A 23,006-nucleotide genomic window follows, 5' to 3' on the forward strand; every position below is an offset into this window, starting at 1 on the left:
TTTAATAAAAAAACATATCCAATAATATTGTATTTAAAGAATTTGATATTTTGAGCACTGTTTACTGACAGAATAAATTATAAATTATACAGTATTCGTATAAAACTCAAAATAAATTCAGTTTAAATTTACTCTTGAGTAAAACATTTTTATGTTAATATTTCTGATAATATTGAATAACTCAGAAGAGACATTTGAAGAAGATGTAGTAAAAATTTAAAACTTGCTGCGGATTTTTTTAAAATACAAATGCAATAAATAGTAAGATCTACGGTTAAGAAATTAAGAAATGAAATAAAAAACTTTTGAAAATTAAATTTCTTTATTAATACATTATTATTATAATTAAAGAAATCGACTTTAATTTATTGTTTTTTTGACCATAATAATCAATGATGAATCTAAACAAACATTTTATATTTTTGCTCATACTGTTCCTATATATATATATATATATATATATATATATGTAAATAAGTAAAAATATATGAAATATTAAACGAAATATAAATGGAAAATAATATAAAATGGAATACGAATAATAATTGACTGATTAATATAATTAAATTTTTATATATAATTAGGATATTGTAATAAACTAATAAATATTTGATTAAAATATTAGAATTATGTTAATTAATGAATAATAGTGAATATAAATTATTTGTTATTATAAGAGTATAGTATATCTATTGGAAAATTTAAATAAATATTGTAAAGTGATATTTACATTAATGAAATAAAAAGAAGAATTCGAATTATTTAATACTTAGTTATGAAGTTATCAATAATGAAAATAAGTATATTCAATAATAACATAATAAATTACTATTTGCTTCAAAAGGAAATTTTTAATATCTTAATAAAACTGTGCTTAATTAAATATAAATTATGTTGTAGTATGTTGATTTATAATGATTATTAAATTAGAATATTTATCGAGTAGATAATGATGATAAAGAAAATTGTCCGTTCTAAATGAAGTTAATTTAATAATTGACTCATTTTGAAAAGCACAAAATTCGATTACAATACTAAAATACCTTTGTCTCTAAATATAAAAGCCACAATTCAATTATGATTATATTAATCGGTCTAATAATTAATTAAAAGTAAATGAATGTAATTTCATTAGGTTATATTCTTGTAGTTTGTGGTTAAATTGTTAAATTTAACTTTTACAATAATATAGTCAGATAAGCTCGTGTAATTATATACAGTTTATTTGTTTGAAATATTCTTGTAAATATTATAACTCATAATTTTTAGTGTTTAATTATGACATTTAGAATTGAATAATTACTTTATTGTTAAATATATAATTACTTATATTATTAAATGCTTTGAATGTTCCTTATCATCTTAATACAAATTTATCGAAGTTGACTTTTAAATACCTACTTATTCATTTATTCCTGTAAAAATAAACAAAATAAATTAAATTAAATTTATAATGGGTAATGAAATTATATAAAACAAGAATTTTGCTCAAATTAAGCCATGACATTACATTTGATTGATACGTAACATAACAAAAATAGGTTATCATTTAATAAAGTAAATATTTTTTTACATTTAATATATGAAGTTAAAAATATTTAGTTTACAAAATATGAAGCTTTGATGAATTTTTGAATGAATTAACAAAAAAAAAAAAAAAAAAAAAAAAAAAAGTTCCTTAGAGATGTGCTATTGTTTGATTTTTTAAAAATATATTATTTGTAAATTGATAATATATTAAATTAAAATTAAATTTTTCATTCTACTTGGATATGAAGTTCAAGTGCGGCTATACTTAGCTGCTCTCTTGATTCTCAGTGCTTTCAATTTAGTCAATTGACATTATGAATTATTTAATTCTAAGAATGCTAATCAATATATTTAGTCTTACTTTGCCCTTCTAATGAAATAATATTTTTTATTACTCCAACTATGAGATTGTGAATTTAATTATGAAATTAGTCATAATAAAAATAGAGGTTTATACAATTATAAACTTGACAGTTTGGAGAAGAATATATTCTTTTTATTATGTCGGATTAAGGAAGTTATTCGCAACTGACGTCTTATAAGAAGAATACGTAAATAAATAAAATGATCCGTCTCTTACATTATGGATTACGATAAAAAATATATGTTCATTGAATTTAGTAACTAAAATTACATCTTAACATTCTGTAATACGATGAAGAAAACGAAATTTATGAAGTAATTAATATTGTACCATTAATATATATTTTTAATTTTAAATATGAATAGAAACAAAAAAATAAAGTATATTTTAGTTGATAACTAAGCTATGAATGAAAATTGATGTAATAAACTCAGTTATATTGAGGTCATTAAAGAAACTTTTGATCTCCACGATATTTTACTCAATCTTTAAATATCGAATAATAAATAAATAATTTTCAATTATCGAATAATGAATAATGTTCATTTAATTATCAATATTATGGAAATGAACTTAATTGACAAGGAAATGCATTTATATTATTTTTATCCAATATCAAATTAGATTATCCATCAACAATATGTTAATAATATAGTAGTTTGAATTTGATTAGTTTTACCTATAAACGACATAACCAGCATCATTTGTAAGCTCACAAATCCATCGACACGGCTCGACTGGTACAATGATAATGGTAGCATTGTATGTACCATTTTCGAAAAACGTAACATTTTGCGTCACGTCATCATCCTGTAATAACATATGCGTATATGAAATTCATAAAAATACATCAGCGTTTCAACAAATCAATATGTCCTTATATTTTATTTGTTACACTCCTGACACAAAGAGCATATGCCATGATTTATTTATAATAATACACGTCCATTTTTATTTATAAACTAATTGATATAGTTGTATCTTAAAAATGTATTAAATTAAATTTTTAGGAATGAACACTGAAGAAATTTTATCTGATCTTAAATATTCATAGTGAAAGGTATTAAACAGTATTTATGTCAATATTCCAAAAAAAATTTGAACACAATTTTCTTCTGTTTCATTTTTAAAATACTTTCAAATTTCAAATTTAATATTAATTTATATAAAAAATAAAAAAATAAAAAAAAAACTATCTACAAGTGAGTATAAAAATAATTTTTATTATTGTTATTTAATTCTTTAGAGTAGTATCTATGTTCTTTAAAAGTATCAAAGAGAAATTACTCTATTAATTATTTCAATCTATATAAAATTTTTTTTAATATATTTATTACAATAAAAATAGATTATTCACTACTTTATATCTATCTCTTATGATTTAGTCTATAATAGCCTGTTTAATGAATTATTCAAGAATTTATACTCATAGATATTATCACGAGGCAGGTTAAAAATACCAAAATATTTTTACACATTTTTTCCTATATTGATATAAATTTGCAATTGAATAGCATGTATTTTGCCCATATAATAATATATCCATTTATATATCAAGTGAATACTCAAATTTATAATTATTATCCGCAACATAGATAATCTAACGTAATTTAATCAAATGTAAATAATCATTCATTAAGTACTAAATATTATCGTTTAATTCATTAAAAAGACATATTAGAATTTACACACACACACACACACACACACACACACAAGCTTAATGTTTCGTGCAATTATAAGTCCATTAAAACGATATAATTGGGCTATGTGCTTGTACATACCTTTTGATCTTTCCAGCCAACTAATGGCGGAAAGCAAATGATAAAACTAAGCACCCAAACAATGGCGACAAGTAGTCTTGCTCTTTTTGGTGACATTATCTATACATGATGATTTTATGTTGATTACCGAGAACATAAAAAAGTTATTTCAATATTCATTCAGTGTACGATTAATATGGTATAAATGTATACAAAGAATTTTTAAAAATTCGCTATTTAGGTTTTTCATTATATATAAATTGTTCCGAAGAAATAAATATTTTTTTAAAATTGAATTATTATGATTGAAAAGTGATTAATAATAAAAGATTTACAGTGTTTGAAATGGGATTAAAATTGTTTTCTTATTATGTTATCATTGAATTGATAAACAATAATTTTTTAAATGTTTTTAAAGGGAAAATTACAATTTGCAGATGTATTTCTAATAATAGAATAAGTAAAGGAAATATACAATGAGCATATGTACAATAAGTATGATTAACAGTTTATTGTAAAAGATCCTGTGAGCCTAATCAATTAAAAACTTCTAGCTATACAAATAAAAAACTTTATTACAATTGTATATATATATATATATATATATATATATATATATATATATATATATACAATTGTAATAAAGTTTTTTATTTGTATAGCTAGAAGTTTTTAATTGATTAGGCTCACAGGATCTTTTACAATAAACTGTTAATCATACTTATTGTACATATGCTCATAAGTTTTTTATTTATATATACACTGTTTAATTTATTTTTCGAGTAATCGAGCACCATCATAACAATAAAAAAAACAAAAAAGGAAGCAGTAGTAATAGTATCGAGTGCAATTGTATCAATAGTTTATCGTCTGCATTTAATTGCTTGAATATAATTCAATCAAATATATTTCAACTATTTAATTCATGTTTGAAAAATTACTACTTATTTTTGTATTTTTTTTATTAATCTCTATTACCGTCTTCATTGTCAAATATAAGAAAACTAAATGAAGCTTTTTCCTCGAGACCCATTTTCGTTAGCAAACGGACAGTAATATCGCTTTCTCCATTAATTGACACACCCCGTCCGTACTCGTCGTATGCATTGAACTAAACTGTACTGTCACTAAATAAAATTATAAATACATCGTATATTTTCTACTAATAAAGCTTCGATTAAAAAAAAAAAAAAAAAAAACTAATTTCAATCGGACTTGATCATTGTCATTCGTTATAGTACTAGTTTTTTTTTATATATAATGTTTATTTCAATAGATGGAGTAGTAGTAGTAGCAAATATGAATAGTTTTTTCTCAATATATAACTGAAATATTATGGATGATAGAAAACTTTGAACATTTATTGCTGATAATAATCCGATTACGAAACATATGTTATTTATCAGGTATGGATTTATCGATCATTAATTGTAATGTTACCATTACTAAAAGATATAAATAAAATAATAAACCTTTAGGTTATTAGTAGTTTCCTACAAGAGTTTTATCAAGTGTTCTACGACTTTAGATATACGAAACGCTCATTAAGAATGGATAGGATTAATAAATAAGAATATGTACACAATTATATACAATATATATATATATATATATATATATATATATATATATATATATATATATATATATATATATAACCATTATTGAAAACTAAAAGATAATATTAAAAATATATTTTCATGAATGTAATTTGTTTTGAATAATATAAAAAGTTCTTTTACATAAAACCTTTTATACATAAATTCAATTAAAACATCACGAATACGTGAAACAATATGTCAAGATAACAATATAAAAAATAGGTAAAAATTTACTTTGTTAAAAATTTACTTTAAAAAATTATAACTAAAAAAAAATAGTCAAATAATAATAGAATTTTATAATAGAATGTATAAGTAAATTTGTTGAAATAAAACGTAATATACAAGAGTGATCGCGAACGTTAAGTTTCTTTATAGTTCCCAATATTATATTTTCTTTTCATTATATAATAATAATAATAATAATAATAAAATACGAATTTAAGCTTATTTCTCCCGAATAATCAACAGTTGCGGTTCATTGTTTTCTCGAAAAATTTCACCAACGGATCGTCTGTAAGAGAATATAAAGAAGTCGAGCATCCCTCTAATTTAGCCCAAGGGCGATTTGTGGCTGTACCTAGCTTAATCTGACACTAGTGGAAATGCATAAGCGTTCATTGCAAATATCTGTTCAAGATCTAGCGAAAAGGCAGTGTAATTTTAAGAACATAAAGATAAATATCCTTTATAGGCTTTATATTTTTGTAATAATGAAGATGAATACTGTATGAACAGCGAAATTTCAATGGGCGTGGATTTTCTTTTGTCCCGTCAAAATGTTACAGAGATAAAGTTAAAATATTTTGTACATTGGAATTTTTAGTTTGAGCTCCAGTATTTACATTTTTTTTTATCTTTTTCTTTGCAATTTTTACAATATTTTTCAAGTATCAGTAAATATGTATTTGCATTAAAAATAATTAAGCAATATTTAAACTTTATAAATGCAGGATGATCGAATAAATTAAAAATTCCAAGTGCAACGCTTTTAAACAACAAGTTTATGTCGTCCTAATTCAATAAAAATAGAAGTCACTTATTTTACTTTTTGTAAATATTTAAAGTCCTTGTGTTTTTAGTAAGTTTCATTTTCAAATGATTTTGTACAATAAACGTTTTTTCTCCCTTAAAATCATCTAATATCTTTAAATTTTGCTTTTACTGCATAACTGTCATGTAAAAAAGAGCAACACTTAATTAGAGATAAATAGGTATAATTAATTAGATATATGTGTTGTTGAATTGATTAGCTGAAATTGAATTGCAATTCATATGTAAATATGAATATTTTTTATAGTAAACAATTGAAAAATACAAATTCGGATTCTTAGAGAAATTTATGAGTATCTTTAAGCAAAATTAAAAATATACTGAATTTGAAAAGTGATAAAATATTGTTTATTAATTATTTAAAAGTGATCGTTAACTTAGAAGGTATTATTTATAAATGACAAATAAATCAATATTCAATTAAGTATAGAATTTGAAACAAATACGGTTACATTTATTCTATAAATGAATGGAGACAGATGTAATGGTCAGTCGTTCATCGAATAAACTTATATTTTAATTATAGACGTATGCTTATGCTTTTTAAAGAAGTATAAAATTTTTTAACTAAAATTCTCTTTGTATCATTTAAAAATATACGTAGTTGTTATAATAGTTAATACAATGATAATATTATAAAGTAAGCTTTTTTTTATTTTTTATTTTTTTTAATTGAATATAACTATGCACTATATTGTGTATTAATTTAAAATATTGAGTTCATTACATAAATAATATAAAAAATATATAATTCTATAAGAGATTATTATAAATGCAGGAATTCAATATTGATTCATTACCATTTATAATTAAGTGAGATAGCGACTGAAATTAGTCTTAGTTTGCTTTAAATCCGTTTCAGTTGTCTAGCACATAATATTGATAATAATTGATATTAAACGTGGCATTATGTAAAAGAGTTTGTAATGAAACTTCTTAATGGGCAGGGACGAGAAATCCTCGGACTCTTCAATAATAATCAAACAAAAATTCCTAACCACTAAAATGTTTATCTGATATTCACGCTGCTACAGTAGTTTTGATCCAATTAGAAAAAGACGTGCAACAAAGCACTTTGACGGGCAAATTTAAAGTACAAGATTGGATAGTTCGATGATAGCTATAAATAAAAATTATCATATATACTATTATAATATTTTTTTAGATTTATGGAAAATATACAATTATGAACAATAATAACGGCATGAATTATCATACTCGTGTATTCCATACCGACTCTTCGACGTATTAAAATAAAAGAACAAAGAAAACAAAACAATAGATACTTCTGGTAGTAATTTTGCAAGAGTTGAAACTTGATTTGACCGTTTAAGGATAAATGCTACAACGGTTATAAAATGGCACTTGATTCCTATGAGAATGTTTTTTTTTTTTTTTTTATTTTTTTATTACAATTCTTCGAAAAAAAGTATATTATCAAATAGATAATATTATCAATAGATAAAAAGTATTCTAATGCTAATTTTTTAAGGGTAAAAAAGAATGATTTTTATGAATGAATCGTCAGATTTATCCAACGAAATGGAAAAAAAACATTATCGAAAGAAAAGCGATTAAGTCATTGTACTGCAAGAACGATATATGATATTTCATTCTTTCTCTATAATTTCATAGTAAAAAATGAATGTCATCAATAGGTTTGCACCAACGTAACATTCAAGTCTTAAATGTTATTCCTTCTTTTGCTTTTCATCAATCAGCATTTCAAATTCAAACTGTTCTTTAAAAAGCCATTAAAACATACATTTAATCAGACTTTGTGCACTATTAAATGCATCTAAGAATATTTTAAAATAAATTTCTAATCGTCCCCGCCTAACAAATTATCATTCATTATTTTCATACATTTTTTTGTCACAAAGCTTTTAGTAGCTTAAAACAAATGTAATATTCGTAATCATCAATAATGATTATCGAACGAATTGATTAAATTTATTATTAAACCGATTATTATAATGACATTCACATACAATTATATTATATTCTACGTATATATATATCTACATGTTTGCTACTATTTTTTTTTTAAAACTAAAATCGGATAAATTAATTATAGTGATTGAATATTCAAACGTATAAATCTATAAAAATAATGTATATTGCACATATAAAATGATTATATTAGATTCGTTTTCAAACATCAACTAATATTTTATGGATAAAAAATGTAAAAATGAAAATAGTTAAGTAGATTTTACGCTATGATTTTGCAATAAATAATATGGCTTAAAATCTCAATATAAATATAAAATGATGAAAAATACCAAAATAAACATTAACTTGGATAAAATTAATTAATTAGAATTAATTTAAATTTAAAATAATCTTGTGAATTAAACTGGAATTATGGACAACTTATTTTTATCGAATATTAAAATACAGTAAACCTATATACAAATATATTCATTTTACAATATATCGATGCGTTAATAATGTGTAATTTGAAATATTTTTAATCCATTTTTACTGCATACAATCGCCGATGCCTGTAGTTAAACGCTTGTAAGATCGTTTAATGATAAGGAAAAGGATGTCTCTTCGAATGAGAGACGGAAGAGCTCTGAGAAAAGTCACTGTAAAAATGAACGAAAAAAATTGGAACGACCCAATTCTTCTGAAATACTCGAGAAAGTAAATGAGAGGGAGAGAGTAGGAAGAAAGAGCGAAAAGCGATAAGTTAGAAAACGAAGGATAAGAGTAACATAATATAAGATGGTAAGGGGAAGATAAGTGTGTGTGCGCGTGTGTGTGTGTGCGGGTGTGGGTGTGTATGTTTTTCCGTGAGTGAGTGAGAGAGCGAGTGTTGAAGAGAATCTGAGATAAATTTAACCTTCGTCATAAAATAGCGAAGGCAGCAACGATATCCATTCAATCGTGTCCGCGAAGGGACGACAAAACCTATAGTCGGCAAGAACTGAAACTGAAGCAGTCGAGACGACTTACTTCTTCTCACTCTGTTACTTTTTTAATCGACGCTTCCGTATCATCGATGCTTCGAATAGCAATTATACTTTTTTTCCCGTCTAAAGATGACAGACCAATGATTGCAATATCGAATCGAAGGATAGAAGCAATCCATCATATCCTTTTAATTAATATATTATTATAGATACATTTTCCTAATATTAATTCGTTCTATTAGTAGGAAAGTACAATTATTCTCATAGTTACAAGGCGAATATTTTTACATATTGTACAAATATTCTAAATTGTTAATTTGCTCATACAAACTTTTTTTTTATTTTTATGACATTCACACTAATTTAATTAAATAGAATAAAAAATTATTTTTGTAACATGTTACATGTTAAAAAAAAAAAAAAAAAAAAACTATTAAACATAAATTGTAAAGCGTTCAAATTCTTACTATAATTAATCGCAAATCTTACCATTTTTTTTCTTTTTTTTTTTTATGAAATTTAAATACACTAATTTGAAAAAAAATATACTCAGTAATTTCTCATTATACTTTTGTTAACTATAGAACACGTAGATAAATAAAATATATATTATACATTTCTTCGTCATTAAAGGATAATTTACGAATATTGACATTATATTTCATTATAAGATCATAACATTTGAGAAGCATATTTGAATAATCCATGAACACGAGAATGTATTATGAAATAACGCAGAATACAAACTCGTATTAGAAAAGATAGATGCGTGAATTTTGTAAATGTGTTTGTCGATAGACATTTACTAATGTACTATGAATAATATTTTTTAGAATTTTTTGTTTTTCAAACATGAAAACAGATATAAATACATTTGGTTCATTCCACATTTTATTATATAAATGTTTGCTGTATTATAAAGAATTGCAAAATATTATAAAGAAATTAGAAATAGGAATATTTACTACATTAAACGCGAAAATTAGTTATTTATAAGATTATATTAAAAGTAAACGTAATAAAATAATGTTTAAATTTGAAAAAAAAAAAAAAAAAAAAAAATGTATATTTTATCGTAAATCCAATAACTATAAAGTTTTGCTTCGCAATCGTACTTAATTTAGCAATTGTCTAAAAATTTTAGAATAATTGCATGGTAACTCGCACTCGTTCCGGAATATTCCAAGTTGAATTCAAAATGTAAAGGAATGTGATGAAACTTTATTTGACCATCAAACTATGTGGTAGAGAAAGTATTATTATTCTTTGGCATAAAAATCAATAAAAATGCAATCCCATCAATCCTCGATCCACTAAATTTCTTTCTTTACAATTTTTAAGTAGTCATTTTAATATGTATATGATTATTATTTATATTTGATATATTTTTACAAGCAGTGCAATTACCTACGTTGGTCAATAAATTAATTTATTTACGAGATTTTAAACAGAATAGCCTAAGTAATTTACATTAAATCCGTACAATATTTAATATATAATAAGATATTGTACTAAGAATTTAAAGATTTAGCTGCCGATTTAGATGCCGATAAAATGTTTGGAAACAAAAACATCTATTAATGAAAATATATAATTTCCAACATTGAAACTATGATGTTTGCATGATGCACGCTTATTATCCACATAAATTATAAAAATTCCATTCAGAGCTTTTTCGTTGATATTAGCAGGTTATTTTATGTTCAAAATCTAAAGTAAAGATTTATTATGAATAAAAGGTTACAAATGTGTTTGAATAATAATGTGCTTGTATGTGAAAAATATATTGCATTTTGGTATGAAATAAGATAAATAAAATGAATCTAAAATAACTGTAATTTATTATGATATTTAATACACTCATTTTAATTTAAATAAATTTTTTCTACCGAATAGTTTTATTCCGTGCTTCTTTTTTTAAAGGTATTCCAAAAACTTTAACACTTTATAACTTTTCATTTTTATTCCTAATATTTATCTATTAAATAAATAAATTATCATTCAAACATTAATAATATAAACAAAATTTAAGTTTACGCTATTTTACAAAAATGGCAATATTTTATAATATCGTTCTTCTCTCGTTCTATTTTTAACTTTATCTATTTTCTGTCGAGATTTGTTTTTTATCTTTTACTTTTTTTAAGCTATTTTTTAGAATATATTTCTATGATAAATATAGTTAAATTTAATGAAATCACCAATTGAAATATAAAACGAAACGTACTGTCTGAAAAATTTGTATATAAAATGTCTGTATACGAAAGTCATATATTTAAAACTATAATTTATTGTAAAAAATAAAATTTATTAGTCTAAAAATATTGAATAAATTTTGCAATAATGTATACTACATACATTGTGACAAAAGATCAAAGGCGCATAAAAAATGATTTTTTTTTTTTTTTTTTTTTGTATAAATTAAAGAAAATGGAAAATTTTACTTGAATGATTTAAAATTTTTGCTAATCTTGATATCTTTAAATATAATTTTCTATTACATTTATTTTATTTATATTTTAATTATTTCTGATGTAGTTTTTATTATATTTAATTACATTGATAATCATTTACGTCAGATTTCAAAATCATTTCAGCTCAGTTTTTGTCGACGTACATTGAAGATACAAAGAAAAAATAAGCACGTGATTTTCATGATTTATTATTTTCCTTACTAATGTATTAATGAATTAGATTCTAATTAAGAAAAAAAAAAAAAGGTTAACAGCCTAGTTATTCTCGACATGAAAATTGAACAATGAAACTTTATCATTAAAATGATTGAATATTTATGAAAGTAATTTATTAAAAGAACTTTTGGCTATCTTGTGCGTGAACGTAAGTCCCTTTAATGGTGAAAATGCATTACGTTGACTTTGAATATCTACAGTACATATGTACATATGCAAACGACTGCTTTTGAAATGTACTTCATAAATTTTCAGACGATGCTGTTGTGCATGCATGAAGTATAAAATATCGGCACACACTGCGAAACATTGACAACTCACAAATAAGCGTATGAAATTGTTTTAAGCGCGAGGTTAATTTAAGATTAATTTAAGATGAAGCTTGGGTGTGTTTATCACTTTATTTGGTCAATTTTATCAAAAAAAAAAAAAAAAAAAAAAAAAAAAAAAAAAATTTGATCATCATTGCGCGGATACTGCTTTTTTATGAGTTCTACCGTGGTATATTGAAATCATTTTGTTTATTACAACACAATATTTGAACATAAAAATGCTCATAGGAATCTTTTCCATTATAGCAAATATTTCAATATAAATTTAACGATTTATGTATCAGTTATAATTCATTTTGATCTACATATATGTTTTCAAATTAATTTTTCGATAAATATCGTTAATTAAATTTTTATAGAAATAAATAATAATATTTACTATTACGACAGTATACGCTCGACAAAATATGTATTTCAATAACATTATGATAACGTAAGTATGTAATATATCACAATAAAATATTTAAATTAATTTAATATTATAAAATAGTTTTTAATTGTATTAGTACCTTAAGAAAGAAAAGAAAAAAAAAATACAAAATACAAAAATTATACTACGATTTTACTCGCTTAGTAAATAAATGTACGATATGTTATATTGAGATAGAAAAGCTAAAGATGCGGATCGATGCGTTTCTTGTATTTATAAAATGATTAAAAATTTCTTAAAATTACAACGACATTAGAGGGTTATTATTATACAACAATATTAAACTCAATAACTTTCATTTACATGTAATACTTATTTCAATCAATGAAATGGTGTGAAATGGAGTATATAAGATAAATATAATATGTATTTAGTAAATACTTTATCATTGCGCGCAATAAGCTTCTTTTGCAATCAATAATCATTATCACAAAACTGCCTTCCTCCTTATACCTTTTGCTCAATAAAAATTTCTCGTCCTAAATAATAGCATATAAATTTTCCTTTGCTTTTCTCCTACGAACATTGTTTATATTAATTTCTTTTCTCATAGATAATGATTAACCTAATCATTTCGTTCTCGACTACATTTTCGAAATGCATAATAAGTTAATTTATCAAATTGTCGAGCTTGACTTTGACTTGGACAACATTATTAATGACAGGACTAAAGGGGCACTGTATATATTAAACACATTTAGACTTGTAAATTCTTTTACTTAATACTATTGGCAATTGTATTTTTCGGAATTTTATTCGAAAGACTCGCAGCGACGAATTCTAAACTCCCGGAATCTGCGTTTGACCAATTAACTTAACAATATACACGATGTCATGTTGGGAAATATTAGTGAAGGAAGTAAAAGTGCTTTCCTCGTTGATTTACATTTAAAACTTCATTTACATCTGCATTGGAAGCGGCAAGTACTTCGTTAAGCGACGAATGACATAATTGTCATTTGAAACCTCAAATCCAGTCAAAAGTACAGCGCTTTGGTAGAAGGAGAATTTTGAGAGTCGTGCAATGGTCGGGTACGTAGAACCGCAAGTACGTTAATTAGTGCCGTTCCACTATAGCATAAGAGAAATGCGGATAAACTATCGCAAATGTTCTAAGTTCTAATCCGTATATTGCCTCGCTGTTCAATTTATGTAGAAGATTGAGTCATTTACAAAACGATTACCTCGAAATCCTCTATTACAGCTGAGATACAAGACGGAATAAGGATATGGACATGTTGCTGCGAGAGTCGCTGGAGTTGTATGTATTTGCTGAAAAGGATAAGAAGTCAAAGGTTTTCTTGAAGAATTTTAGTTGGATACAGAGGATAGTTGGAAAAAAATTATACGGCACAATCAATATTCTCTGTTGGCCGTTGGGCAGTTTTTAATTCTTCAGAAACTGCAATATATATTATATTGAAATAGAATATACTTTCGTCGATTAACGAAAGTTGGAAAAACATAAAAAAAAAAAAATTTAGATACTTAACGAATAGGAAATAACAGACAAGTTATTATTTATTGATTAAATGAGAGATGCCTGAGAGGATATCACGTATAGATCACGGTTGATCATTTAATAATCATTTAACCAATAAAATAAAGAAGTAAATTACTATTTCATTTTTACAAATGCAATTCTAATTTCGAGGAATACTTCTTTGGTTAAAGAATGATAAAGCTGCCGATAATATGAAGATCAAACAGGTTTGTGTAGGTTAATCACTTTATCTTTTAAGATAAAAATCTGATGAATCTATAATAAATTATATTTCTATTGGCCGGAAAAACTTATCGATAGCAATGTCGAATGAAACCATTCATTACTTAAAAAAGTAATTATTTAACAACATTAATTCCTCGAAGAATAATACTTTAATACAAACATAAATATTACATAGTTTGCATATATATTAACATAAAAGCGTAAAAATTTTAAAATTGAATTACATGAATTTTCTTAATATTATTACACTTATTGATAGAAATATATTAAGACATTAAGAAATAAATTTTAAACTAACGTAAAATATTTAAATAATAATTCTCAAGTTTGTAATAAATAGAGTATATTTTTAATATATGTTATTATATAATAAATATAGGCTTTCATGCATACATGTATCTAAATGGTATTAGTATTAATAAAAATACATACTTATTTATAATGAAATTTTTTTTATAAAAATAGAAAAACGATATTATAAAATATAAATGTGAATAATATAAGAACAATTTCATATATATTTTATTATAATTATATATCCATTTTTTCTCATATAAGAAGCTTATACTTATAAAATAATTTTTCAATAACAAAATATTATTTTTATTTATACTTCATATGTAATTGTGATAAAATTATATTCATGATGATAATGTCATGTTAGAAAGTGAAATCAAAGTAATAAAATTTTTACTGTCTTTTTAAGTAATTTGGCAGGATATTTTATTAGAAATATCACAATTTGTAAAATAAAAATTCATACATTTATTTCTTGATACACGTTTTATGTATATGTGTATCGAATTGTATAATAATTTGTTATATAATATTTATGTATTACGTTATATTTTATAAGCATATAAAAGTATAGAAATATTTATATTTAATTTTATAAAAATTACTATTATATCTAATGAATTTTGTCAATAATTATTTGGGAATGCAATAAAGAAATTTCTATTCTTTCATAAATGCATATGATAAAGAAGTAAAGATTTGATTTTAGAATTATATAATGTATTGCTTATTTCTACTATTTGAACATGAATTATATACATTGTTTCTTAAGAATCCTTGCCATGTAATACTTAATAGATAATCGCTATAAAATTGCATATGTATCTAAGCTAAGCGATATTTCTACCTTTAAAGATTACAGATTGTGTGCCTTTATAAATAATCTAGTTCATTCGTCCCCCCCCCCCAACCTTCTGGCTTGCTCACTCACTCTCACTCTCTCTCTCTCTCTCTCTCTCTCTCTCTCTCTGGCTCTCTCTCTCTCACTCTCTCTCTGACACTCTCGCACTCTCGCACTCTCGCACTCTCCGACTCTATTCTTTCTCTCGGTTTTCACAATAATCGCTTACGCAGAAGATTAAGCTCGGCCTTCTACGTACATGAGTGTACTCGATAAAGCTTGTACACTTCGTTCTAATGTAGTGCGCGTTCGCTTGCTCGTTTGGTGGCTTTAAAAGCAAATTTATTTGAAGAGATAAACATTCAGTGGCCGCGCCTTCATACGCTATTTCATCTACAACTCGTTTGTTAATATTATTGATATACTTTATTGTGAGTAAATGAAAGTAAGGTATCAACGATACTTGTTAATTTATCACGGCAAATTAATGTAACAATTACTTTGTAAATATTTGCATGAAATCGTCGATTAGTAAAAACTTTTATGACGAAGCAGTTGAATAGTTTTGTTAAAATGAGCTGTAAAAGCAAGTTTTTAATACTGTAAAATTTTGCAATTCTGAATTTACGATAATTACGTATAAGAGATAATTATCAACTTAGTGCTGATAAAAATTATTATTTTTTGTTATAATTATTGTAATCGTTAAACAAAAAAAAAAAAAAAAATATGTATAAACTATTATTATAATATAAATGTTTAAAATAATAATAAATTTATAAAATTTCTTATGCGTTATGGGATTTGATTTTATAATGTCCAAATGGTAATTAGAATAAATCAATTTAAATAAACATATATTTAACTGAATATAATATATTTAATTACAATAAAATTATAAATTTATTCAAATACGTATAAGTAAAAAACTTAGTTAAAATAATTATATGACTCGAGGCTTCATTATTAAAATACATTACTAATTATGTTTAATTGTTTTATTGTAATTACATTTTTGGTAGAGTTTAAAATTAATTATTAAGAAAATTAATTAATTCCTATAATATTAAACTTGAAATTATCATCGCTATAATATACAAGTAACGTCTTTATTAATTATATATGAAAATTTAGAGAATCATTATTATATTTTCTATAATCAATTTCAATTCATATTGTTTCACTTCTTGCTAGTTTTTGTTGAAAGTATAATGAAAGATTTAAATTTGAAACTCCAATAAATTTATGTTTTTGTTTTTGATGCTTCACTATTCGGGAAATAAAAAGAATTTTAATTATGAAATGTAATTCATTATATTTTTTATTTCTTAAATATCGCCAAACTTGTTTCATTGCGTATTTAATAGTAACATAAAAGTATATGGATCAAATATTTCCTCATCATCTACAAATAAAATATTCAAAATTTATACCGACGAATTGAAAGTTGAATGTAAAATCAAAGATTTTTAAAATTATCATAATGCAATAATTATTTTCATTCGATAAAATATTCCTTTCGATTAACATAATTTATTTCTGAACTTCTAAAATAACAAGTAAAATCTTTTCTTTTCTTTCTATTTCTACTTTTGAATATAAAATTTTAATATAAAAAAAAAAAAAAAAAAAAAAAATGCTTGATTGTTTAATATATGTACAAGATATTCAAATAAATCTATAAGTATGTATAATGCATTTTTTATTCTTATTTTTAATATTCATATTTATACCAACGACTATACCAAAGAACTTATTAGTACTAATATGCAGTGACCTCAATATCTGATTGATACAAATGTTACTAATTAATAGAAGGCATTTTATAATTAATCATTGTAATATAAAAAAATAGACCGTAACGAGTAATTTCATTGTATATCATTAAGAAAAATATAGCTGGTCGCTTTGACACTATTCATTATAGTTAATGATGATTATGCTGGGACATCATAATTTATTATACAAAAAAATGCTCAAAAATTGTAGAAAAATATTTATGAATGTGTATATGTGTAAAAAAAAAAATAATAATAAAAAAATATATAAATAAATGAATAAATAAATAATAATAATGATGATGATGATGATGATGGTGATAAAACGTGCGTGCGTGCGTGCGTACGTGCGTGCGTGCGTGCGTGCGTGTTGTTTATCATAAATTTAAGTTAATCTATATTATTCTAAGTATCATTATTAATTTATACACATATTTTTTAATGAATCGATGAAGCAAAAGTTGGTAATTGATAATTTCTAATGAAGCGTATTATATTCTCTGTATCGCTAACTTCTTACTGCTTTTCTTGAAATGTTCAGTCCCATTTACCCTGCTGGTACAAACGTACGCGGGCATATACAAATATTTATTGTTGGGCAAGAGAATAAAACCGTATTCCATTATATTCAAAGGAATACCGATGTATTGTGCATAATTCCGTTCTTTGGTTAATTTATTATTTATATTTTGTCCAGGCACATCCTTCTTCCAAATACTCATATGGAATATTTAAAAAAGAAAAGTACGCTGAAAAGTAATTTAATGTCGTATTTTTATATTTCGCATTCTTCTTCAATCTCAATTCTATTTAAATGGATAAGTAGTTACGTTTGGTATAGAAATCACAAATACTTTTAGTTAACATTATAATATACAATAGTCATGAAATTAATATGATATAATTACTTATACTCTATCACTAATTTTTACTAATAAAATTACCCATACTCATATTTAATTACATACAAATATTTATACACGATTTTTAATTTTTCCTATTAGATCATTAGACTTATAATCTCGTTAGTAATACGCATAAATCCAATGTAAATAAAGTATAATCACTTAATTTGCTTACCTGAGGATATTTGACTGGACGTGTAACAGCCAAGTATCTGTCTAGACTTATGGCACAGAGATTCAGAATCGAAGCCGTACACATCCATACATCAACCGCTAACCATATTGAACACCAAATATCTCCAAAGATCCATACCTATACAAGAAATTTTAATATTAATAATCATTAGCCAAGTTCGTTCATTCATTTAAATAAAATTTTAAATACTATATTTAACACTATACCTATGATACTTGATTACATAAACTACGATTTGTTTAAGAAACAACATATGTTTTAATATAAATACTATATTATTATTATTATTATTATTATTATTATTATTATTATTATTATTATTATTATTATTATTATTATTTTTAATACGAATCAGAACGAATTTTTTCAAATAAATTCCTTTTTTTTTATATGAGAAATATATTGGCATCGTTTGAATTTGATATTAGAATGAGATGCCTATAGATGATGTAATTGTTCAAAGATAAAATATAATGTTCTTTAATAAATTTAAACTTATTTTATTATGTATGCGGTATGTCCATCATCACATATATAACTCTATGAAAACATCTTATTTCGCTATTGACTGTGCTATTAATATTAAACATTGCAATCTTATAAATATTATTAACATTTTACAAATTACACTATCTTTATATTTATTTCTATAATATATAAATTAATTTCAAAAAGACAAATTATAAATTATTATTATATATTATGGTCTTTAAATATACATACGTGTGTTACTATGAATATCATATAATTGCAGAATTCTTATTAATCGATATACATAATTAATCTAGAATTTCATTATAATATACATTATTTAAAATAATTTTCTTCTTGAAAATGACCAACGTTCGATTGTCAACACTGTTCGGTCTTATGAGACTTAGAATTTTTAATAATTATATTACAAATATATCTCATTACGATTTAGAAACGTTTCGTGAAATAAACTTAATTAAAAGAAATGCTTGAATTTTAAATGAATTTTGTTACCTAAAAATGATATCAAGTATTCTAACATCACAAATACTTTTAGTTAACATTATAATATACAATAGTCATAAAATTAATATGATATAATTACTTATACTCTATTACTAATTATCACTAAACACTATCACTAAACTCGTGTTAATTTTTTAAGACTTTGAGTAACCGAAGTATTTATTGCTCGGACTTTTTTTTTTAACATAAAGACTTCAAATCAGCTTATCATCATTCACGTTAAATTAAAAAAATAGGGAATATAGCTTGAGACTTTTATCATTTATAAATAACCCTCTTCTCTACAAATTTGGAACAAAAATAACCGATAATATTGAGTTGATCCTTTTATTCATATCTTTATCAAAATCTTCAAGTATTTTTGTCGCTTGAGTTTCTTAACGTTCGATTCCCAAACAAACGTAGTAATAATTCAGTTAATAACAATTCAAAAATACATTTTACAATCATCATTTTTTTTTCCTCCATTAATTTCACTTTTTCCCATTTCACACGTATCAATGTTTTTAATATATTTATTCTTTTCTACTTTTCTATAAGTCACGTACTGATGGATATAATATAGTTTTAACTCTCTGCATAGAAATGTTCTTAAACAATTTCATAAATTCATCTTCCAACATCCTTAAACCGTCACAATTAGGATAAAATTCCAATTTGTCATACAGATAACATCTCATTAACAATTATTAATTCGAGCACTGAATACAGCTCCGTATAAATTATAAAAATGCCTAGATATTGATTACTTTATTTCTAAAAGAAGCTACGAATTTAATGAATCATAAATTTATTTATTAAAAAATAACGTAAAAAGGGCTTTATTTACTCAAATAATAGTTGCTGAAATAATTAATAAAATAATAATTTGTATAGATATATCCATTAGATTTATCCAATATTTTTACCAAAGATAAATTCATTTTATAGTAACGATGAAGGACGTGCCAGTTTCTCCTATCTAAGATAATTAATTAGGGAAATAATTTTGGATCTTTAAATAAAATCTCTTTCGTGTATATATTATAACATTTGATACTAAAATCATTGTAAATTTAAAGAAAATTTCTGACCATTTGCTTTGTAATTTACTTACTATTTTTCATTAATTTTCATTAATTTCGCCGATAAAGTTTTAAATCATATTTAAATTAATTACTATATAGGAGTTAATTCCTTATTTTCAGTGTTTTTTTTTTTTTTTTTTTTTTTTTTTTTTTTTATGAAACTTATTCGATTCCATAACGGATGTTAGAAATTTCGAACAGGGATTCCATCGATAATGTCCTGATTCCATTTGCCATTCTTTAAGTGATCTGATCTCATCGAATATCTAAATGGAGAAGAATATGACATAGCAAGGGAAAATATTTACATTACTGAAGTATTTTATATTGTGAAATGTTTGTAGTATTCAATATATGATTAACAAATTATTCTGATTTGTATACAATAACAAATGATTTAAGTCATTACATTTTAACACATTGCGCTTATTCATTTTACTATATCAATTTAATCTTAAATAATTCATACTTAATTTAAACTATTTAAATTATGTATTATACCAGTAAAATAATTCGTATTTAACATACTATTTTAGAAAAATTTTAAGTTAATTTAATGTTTCGAAAACTTTGTTACGTTGTATTGTGTCATATAAATATTGTTTAAAGCTCCTATGGAATGTATCATACCTTATTTACGTTTGAAATTCCTAAATATTATAATTTACGTATTTCGCATATTTTTATAGTACTATTAAAGAAATTGAATTTTTTATCTGCATATTGGAACTTAACATTGAAAATAAACAAAAAACGTATTAAAATTGACATACCATGCGTTGCTAAATCACAAAAATTGGATTGTTAATAATTTTCGAATTAACATTAAAATTGTAAGACTATTCAGATGTCATAATCATTCGAGAAAACCACATTTGATTACATTTATCTACTGACAATGTAATAAATTTTAATCGAATTACATCACATGACAATTGCTACATCAATAGAATAATACAAGTACATATAGCCCATAAGCATCGATTGACTTATGAAAATATTAGTTAACATGAACATTTTCAAAATGATAATTCATTTAGTGGTTATAGCTATCATCCCAAATTTCTATACTATAACTATGTTAGATAGTCTATCTATCATAAATTTAATAACTGCATAATAATTAATTTAATATTAGCATATCATCCGTATTCTTAGTTTAAATAATAATTACATCTATATAATTGCTTTTATAAGATGTGCATATTCTACACGCATTACTGTAAAAAAAAAAAAAAAAAAAAAAAAAAAAAAAAAAACACTGAAAATAAGGAATTAACTGCATGGGAAATAAAATTCAACAATAAAATATAATAAAATAATTCTATTTTTTATAATTTGTCAAAATGAATTTATGAAAGAATGAAAGTATTCCAATTAATATATAAATAAATATATATATATATATATATATATATATATATATATATATATATATTAATTTATATTTAAAAGATTGCGCATACAATCGCGTATTAATAATATAAATAATATCTATGTATGGGTTCTCGTTTCTTTGCCATAATAGAAAAAAGAATACTGTGATACGTACGATCAAATATGTAAATTAATATTGTTTGTAAATAATAACGCTGAAATTGTGTTCATATACGTGTAGTTTTTTAATTTAATTTAAATGATATAAATACTTCAACGAATAGATTATAAATATTTGTGGTAGAATGAAAATATCTCGAGTGTGAAGAATGATAAATAATTTACATGTAAATCAAGTAAGAACTCATAGTTAATAACATGCATATAAAAATGCAAATATGTAAATATGTAAATATATGTGCGTGAATATAAATTTCAAAGTACAAAATGAATTTAATAATATAAAGAAAATAATAAATAATAAAATTAATAAACAGGTCAGTATCTGTTTTTTTTTTGTTTTGTTCGTCATTTAAACATTAGTAATAATTATTATAAATAATTAAAACTCTTTGTTATGTAAAATTCAAAATATTCTGCGACAAATGATTATTAATCAAACGAATAAAATAGCTATATTTTTTAAGTAAAAATTTTTAAATATAACCAATTAAGATTATTAATCATTTAACTCGATGTTCTTTATATTTATACACTTAATATAATAATTAATTCAACCTGCATGAAAATTAGATTCGATCAATTCTTGGCACAAATAAACTAATTTTAGCGTAGTATTAAGTAGAGAAATTAAAGGGGCAAACCGTAGTTGGTGATTGGTTGGTACAAAAAAAAAAAAAAAAAAAAAAAAAAAAAAAAAAAAAATAAAGAAAATAATTTAGTATTACGCAATTATAAAAAGTAGCTATTAAATAAGCATAAGTAAAAAATGTAATCTATATGTTTATTATATTATATTATATATATTTATTTATATGTTATTTTTAAGATAACGAGAATGGATTTATAAGAAATGTTAATAAAACTTACGATTAGGTATGGGAGAAAATAATTAATGTATCTAATGTTATGAGTGACGTTCCAAATGTATACTTGTGGTTATAATTCATTTA

At 23.4% G+C, this 23,006-nt stretch overlaps 1 protein-coding gene across 5 annotated transcripts in view; it reads right to left on the reverse strand.

Moving 5' to 3' along the window:
* Positions 1-23,006, reverse strand: part of Oamb (Octopamine receptor in mushroom bodies) — a 46,053-nt gene that overhangs the window by 17,094 nt on the left and 5,953 nt on the right. For 4 of the 5 annotated variants that reach the window (XM_011507306.1, XM_011507305.1, XM_011507304.1 and 1 more), the window contains exons 2-4: positions 18,410-18,547; positions 3,679-3,777; positions 2,574-2,704 (exon numbers count right to left, since the gene is read on the reverse strand). In XM_011507306.1, coding sequence (XP_011505608.1) covers positions 2,574-2,704; positions 3,679-3,777; positions 18,410-18,547 — 368 coding nt within the window. The remainder of the gene's footprint in view (positions 1-2,573; positions 2,705-3,678; positions 3,778-18,409; positions 18,548-23,006) is intronic. The other variant, XM_011507308.1, reaches the window with a different exon arrangement.

Source organism: Ceratosolen solmsi, unplaced genomic scaffold (genome assembly GCF_000503995.2).
Source record: "Ceratosolen solmsi marchali unplaced genomic scaffold, CerSol_1.0 scaffold6, whole genome shotgun sequence".
In the NCBI taxonomy this organism is placed as follows: Eukaryota; Metazoa; Arthropoda; class Insecta; order Hymenoptera; family Agaonidae; genus Ceratosolen; species Ceratosolen solmsi.